Source organism: Triticum aestivum, chromosome 1A (genome assembly GCF_018294505.1).
Source record: "Triticum aestivum cultivar Chinese Spring chromosome 1A, IWGSC CS RefSeq v2.1, whole genome shotgun sequence".
NCBI lineage: Eukaryota > Viridiplantae > Streptophyta > Magnoliopsida > Poales > Poaceae > Triticum > Triticum aestivum.
The window spans coordinates 458,684,217-458,690,216 of record NC_057794.1 but is presented as its reverse complement, the minus strand read 5'-3'; the positions used below and the strand labels follow the sequence as shown (position 1 = coordinate 458,690,216).

Genomic DNA, 6,000 nt, shown 5'->3' with positions numbered 1-6,000 from the left:
GCGCGAGAGAGTTGTCTGCGCCGGTCATTCAACTATGACCCACCATTTGCAGCATGACGCATGTTGCGCTCAGGGGTTTGCAACATGACCCATGTAGCACTCGGCGTTTGCAGCTGACCGTTTTTGCTTGCGCTGGTGTTGCAAACACTTCTCGACCGTCCCTCGACCTCGTAGGTCTGTAACACAATCCATCTCAAGCTAGACTGTGTTGCAACACAACCCACGTTACAAAAGCGCACGTGAGTGGTAGGAGGTTGTTGCACGGCGCGCGATCAGTTGCTGTTCGGACGGTCGAGGCACACCCAGTTCCCCATGTTTATTCGTCACGTTCATGCTTTAGTAGTAATAACACGCCGTTTATAAAAAATCCCGAAGAGCAAGACAAATTCCGAACGACGCACATGTTCTGTCTCTCCGAAACAACCACACATGGCGTGTCCCATTGCTGAGAGCAGCGTCTCACAGACCATATCGCCCCGACGCCACGAAAAAATAATCGAAACGAAGCACAAATATCACAAGCCAAATTTAAGCCCCACCATTTCCTCCCCCCCTCTATTCCAACGGTGCACCAGCCAACTGCCCAGCAGCCGCCCCCCACCCCTCGTGGCCCCACAAGCATCCGTTACCCACTGAACCAAGGGCCCCACACACCATCCGGTCCCACAGTGCCGCCCATGACGGGGCATCACAGCGGTACGCGTAGCAGCCCGCGCAAGCTGGCACCAGCAGCCGACCACCCGTCCACGCGCCACCCGGCTTCCTCCTACCCCGATGACACTGTGGGCGCACGACACTCCCGGACCCACGTCTCAGCGGCACGGCGGACCGCGCTGCGACGTAGCGTCCGCGGGCGTGCCGGGCTGCGGAGTCTCCCCAGTATTTCCCCCCGGCCTCGGGGGTATAAAGTGGTTCCTCTCTCTCCTCGGCGAGACTGCCTCGCTGTATCGCTCACCACTCGCAAACCCATCTAAATCTCACCCCCCAGCCACCCACCCCCGCACCACCGCGATGGCTCCGGCGATGGGGCTCAAGCGGCCGGCGGCGGCGGCGGCGACGGCCACGCAGACCATCACGCTGCCCCCGCAGGGGGTCGCCGTGAGGGACGCGGTGCGCGGCGCCCTCAGGGACGCCGAGCTGCCCCCGAGGGCGCCGGCGACGCCGGCGCCGGCCCCCGCGGCCGCCGTGGACGGGGTCCTGTGCTTCGAGGAGGTGGAAGGCAGGCGGTGGAGCTACGTCGTCGAGGGCGCCGCGTCCTCCGCCGGGAAGACGGGGAGGGTCAGCGCCAGGGCCAGGGGCGGCTCCGCTGCGCCGGTGGGGGCCACCTTCAGGGCCGTGCCGCTCCAGTCCCCGCTGCCGCCCGCCGAGGTAATTTCCACCACCGGCGCTATTTGATTGGCGATTGCTGTGCCCACGCGTGTGGCTGTCGCCGCATGCCTAGATCCTAATTTAGCGGGATTGCTGGATTTGGTGCGATGCGAGTTCTGTTTAGGATGTGTCAAGGCGTGATTGTTTTTTTAGGGTAAGGCGTTGTTAATTGTACCTGTACGTGGGTTGTTGTGGGGATATTTTTCGATTTTGCGCGTGCGGATCCAGAATTGTAGGCTGTATGTGTTTGCTCGAGGAATAACGGAGTAGTAGTCTCTTCGTTGGTTGTTTTTTGTCTCTCGCTGGCTGCTGATTCAATTAGTTGAATTAGAAATGTTAGACTGGTTCACTACTTGTTCATTTGTGATTCGCCCTAATTGACCTGCAATTATAATTTTAAGTTTCATCATTTAGTGATCACTTCTATCTCCATTTGGTTAACTTATGCTTTCATGGAAATGCTAGTGTTGTTGTTTTGTGTCACTGCACATTTGATTTGAGGTTATCTAGTCTAGGGCCTTTGCTCAGGAGCAAAGTTGCAATATACAGACAAAATGAGGAAACTAGAGTTGCTTCCTAGTTGGTGCGGAGACACCTTGAGATTTTTTAATTACTGTTGCTAGGCACATCATGGTTTTTTAAGGTCTTGTTCATTGATCATGGGGGCTTGATGAACTACAATGATGATGCTATGTAACTGTGCAATTGCAGGAAATTATGTCCTTCATAAGGTCATATGTTGTGCCTGAAGGTTTTCCAGACAGCGTGGCTCCTTCATATGTTCCATACATGACATGGAGGGCACTGAAGGTATATTGATCAGATTTATGCTCAGTTCCATCATTTACTAGATTTGAATATCTTGTTTAATCCTGCTTTTGACTTTTCAGCATTTCTTTGGCGGCGCAATGAGTGTATTTACAACAAGAGCCTTGTTAAACTCCGTAGGAGTCTCACAAAGCAGGGCTACGTCTGGTGCTGTGGCTATTAACTGGATACTCAAGGTGAAGTGTTTCTTCCAATCATTGGTGTGGTTGTTATTTATTTGGTTATTGTCTAACAGTTATATTGCTTTCCGTTACTACAGGATGGTGCTGGGCGTGTCGGAAAAATGCTTTTTGCGCGTCAAGGGAAGAAATTCGATTATGACCTAAAGCAGGTGTAATATTTGAAACCAGTGGTTTGCAGCGCTCTTGAATTTATTTATTTCGGTTTCAGTAGACTCACTCAAATCAAAATCCACTACAGCTCCGCTTTTCTGGGGATCTCATGATGGAACTAGGAGCTGGGATAGAGTTAGCTACTGCTGCGTTCCCTCAACTTTTCCTACCGTTGGCTTGCATGGCAAACGTTGTCAAGGTTTGACCTCGTGCCTTACTGTGACATGTTATGGCATCAATACGACATATTATTTCATTACTTGCAAAAGGGCTTACAATTTTTTCCCCTATTCAGAATGTTGCTGCTGTTACATCGACCTCAACCCGCACACCGATTTACAAGGCATATGCAAAAGGAGAAAATATTGGAGATGTTACTGCTAAAGGAGAAAGTGTTGGGAACATCGCTGATCTGGTAACCATTTATATTTTACATTTAGTGCTCCTGTTTTTTATTGTGGGCTTCTGCATTATTATGAATATTACTGATCTAATATGTAAATGTGCATATATCACCTATCTAACATTTATTTATTACCTCTTTTATGAAGTTGGGCACTGGTATGAGCATTCTAATGTCCAAGAGGAATCCATCATTGGTGGCTTCATTTGCAGTCTTGTCTTGTGGATATCTGCTTAGTTCATATCAGGAGGTTTGCTTCTGATTTTTGTTTGCTGCTATTATAATCAATTATCTATGATAAACTAATCCCCTAACCAGACAAATATTATTTATATTACCAGGTGAGATCTGTTGTGCTGAACACGCTAAATACGGCAAGATTCACTGTGGCAGTGGATTCCTTCATAAAGACTGGTACGTGAGCATTTGTTTGTTAGAAACCTTTCCTCCTGGTCATATCTTCTCATGGTTTGTCGAAGAAAGGACATATGGCAGTTTCCCTCAAATATAGTGCACGCATCACGTAAAATCATTGTTTCATAATAGCATGTTTGGGTTATTAGGTATCAGCATGTTTTGGATACAGTGTATACATTTGAGAAATGCCAAATATATTTGAAGACATTTCATTAATACACAAACTGCTTGAGTTCTACCGGGTAGAAACTTTAATGTAAAACTTCTTGAATAATATAGTATGAAGTTAGTTTTAAGATCCATGTATGTTAGGGAGTATCCAGTCTTATATTTGTGTCTCTGATTTTCTCGATGCAGGGCATGTTCCTTCATTGAAGGAAGGGAACTTAGAGGAGACAATATTTAATCCGCCTTGGAGGCATCAACCTGTGGCCATAGGTTTGCAACTATGATCATATTTATTTGTTGATGAATTTTGACTGTAGAACCTTTTGATGACCAGTTTTAATTTCATAGGATCAAGATTTGGAGAGGCATTTCAGGAACCTGCTTCATTTGTTGCTACAAGGCCTTTGTTTGAGGTACTATCTTGTTCACTCCGTTGAGTCTTGTCCTCCATGGTATCACCGTCCCTTATTTTAGTCCTATCAAAGATTAGTATGGAAAGTTCTGATGTGCATATGATTACAGGATGAGAGGTACATTGTTACGTATAACCCTGCAAAGGACAAGGTTTATGCTTTGCTCAAGGACCAAGCAAAGCAAGATGACATTCTCAAAGCTGCCTTCCATGTAAGCGTTGATTGTTAATTACTTTCATAATATATTGCACTGGTTTGGGTTGGTTGCAACTATTTAGTATTTACCCTCCTTTGTCCGTGTTCTGTTTTACAGGCACATGTGTTGCTGCATTTTATTAATGCGTCACATGCTAATCTGAAAGCACGGAAGCGCATGAACTCTGATCAGGGGTCATACCACTATGTGAACCCAAACCCATTGAACATGGACTTTCTAGCACACATTGAAGAATCTTGCAAGATTGTTACATCGTCGTATGGAGTATTCAAGAGGAAAGCAAGAGAACAGGTGACTTAACTGCCTTGAATCATCAACATAATTCCTCTCACTCTGGTTATTCTACTAATGTGCAAATGGCCTGACCAAATCCACCACATTGCTGCACTGACATGCAAACTAACAACTCTCATTTCTTCTCACAGGGATGGATAATGTCTGACTCGCTACTGAACCCTGGCCGTGCCCGGCTGTGTGGAGTAGCACCAGTGATATAAGCATTATCATTTGTCCAACAGGATAAGATATTTCTTTCATACATTGGATCCGAGCCTATGTGAGCCAGCGCGTTATTAGCACAGACCAACTTCATTCAGTTCAAGTACTCGGCATGCACCAAACTCTGGTGAGACTAGTAGGGATAGTAGGCTGCAGCTTGGTACCATCTCAACTCTATAGAGCGGTTTGCTGGCTGGCTCATGGCGAAGGGTCCTGCAACTAACTGAAAAGAACTGACTAACAGGCTCTTGTATATGCGTCTGGTAATGTATAATGGAAACTGACATCCGACCTATTTGTAGCCGGTCTAGGTCTCTGTCGGCTGAGTTCTTGTATCGAGTCTGACTGCAACTTTTTTTCCCCCGGTAACTTTGCGGTGCTGTGGTTTCTCTTTGTTTCCGTGACTCCGGTTGTTGTAAATGCCAGTTTCACCTAAAGAAGAGCTCTGTTTGATTTCAACATCTCTGTTGTGCTTGGATCTTGAGTCTTATATGCTGTTTAAGGGTGTGTGTTTTCATCGCTTGTGATTGGACCTCGAACAGCAGGTGTTTCTGTTTCTATTAGAACAGAATCTAAAATTTGCTAACCTGGTCTGTAGAAATTATGTGTCCGAAAGACTAATTTTAAACCATTTTACGTGCGCACACTACTGACTGCACGCAGAACACAACAGAGCACACCCTCTAATCATGCACTAGAACTATCAAAGACCGAAAATACTCGTCTTCTTTATTCAATTGACAAGCACCTTCGGCCATATACACCTTGTTTTTGACAAATCATCTTCTTTATTCAATCACAATTGCATCATTTACAAGAAAAGGTATTATCTCATCCGGAGGCGAATCCATCTAGATACTAGGAGAGAACTTGGCCAATTCATGAATCAAACAAAACGTGATTGTCGGAGAAGCCTTCCTTCAGAGCATTAACAACTCATTATCGGAGACAACCTCAATTTTGCTACATCCCACTGTTTGTGCTAAGTTTAACCCAAATGTTACAGCATTTGCTTCAGCAGAAAATGAGTCATAGCAAAAGTTCAGTCTTTCATTTGCTGCAACTATGATTTTGCCATTATCATCTTGGAGAATTGTACCAAACGTACCATTCAGATTGTCATGACTAAACCCAACGTCTACATTAAGTTTCATGTATCCCGACCGGGGCTTAGACCAAGCAATCGCTCTCCTCTTAGCTTTGGGCTTACACGCGATGACAAAGTTCCCTGCTAGTCCCCATACTGCCATTTAAACTTGGCTGCAGTTTGTGTTTTCTCATCATGTGTTAGTTTCCTCCGTTCGAACCCAAATACCAGGCAATAGTATTTTTTAGGGGTAAACCAAGTTTTATTAA

The 6,000-nt window shown here is 45.9% G+C and overlaps 1 protein-coding gene across 1 annotated transcript; it reads left to right on the top strand.

The window, feature by feature from the left end:
• The first annotated feature begins 937 nt into the window (after nucleotides 1-937).
• On the top strand, nucleotides 938-5,103 carry LOC123056255 (protein root UVB sensitive 6). The gene is made up of 13 exons (XM_044479906.1): nucleotides 938-1,368; nucleotides 2,080-2,178; nucleotides 2,259-2,372; nucleotides 2,456-2,527; nucleotides 2,617-2,727; nucleotides 2,824-2,943; nucleotides 3,080-3,181; nucleotides 3,273-3,345; nucleotides 3,706-3,786; nucleotides 3,865-3,929; nucleotides 4,039-4,140; nucleotides 4,243-4,437; nucleotides 4,572-5,103. Exons 1-13 carry the CDS (start codon nucleotides 1,012-1,014, stop codon nucleotides 4,641-4,643), a joined length of 1,563 nt encoding a protein of 520 aa, XP_044335841.1. The 5' UTR covers nucleotides 938-1,011; the 3' UTR covers nucleotides 4,644-5,103.
• The last annotated feature ends 897 nt before the right edge of the window (nucleotides 5,104-6,000 follow it).

What these genes read in the sequence shown, in the direction of transcription:
- LOC123056255 (XM_044479906.1), top strand. Translation starts at nt 1,012, where the DNA reads ATGGCTCCGGCGATGGGGCTCAAGCGGCCGGCGGCGGCGGCGGCGACG. An exon ending in TGACATGGAGGGCACTGAAG is followed by an intron (nt 2,179 to 2,258) that starts GTATATTGATCA and finishes TTGACTTTTCAG; the next exon opens with CATTTCTTTGGCGGCGCAAT. An exon ending in GCATGGCAAACGTTGTCAAG is followed by an intron (nt 2,728 to 2,823) that starts GTTTGACCTCGT and finishes TCCCCTATTCAG; the next exon opens with AATGTTGCTGCTGTTACATC.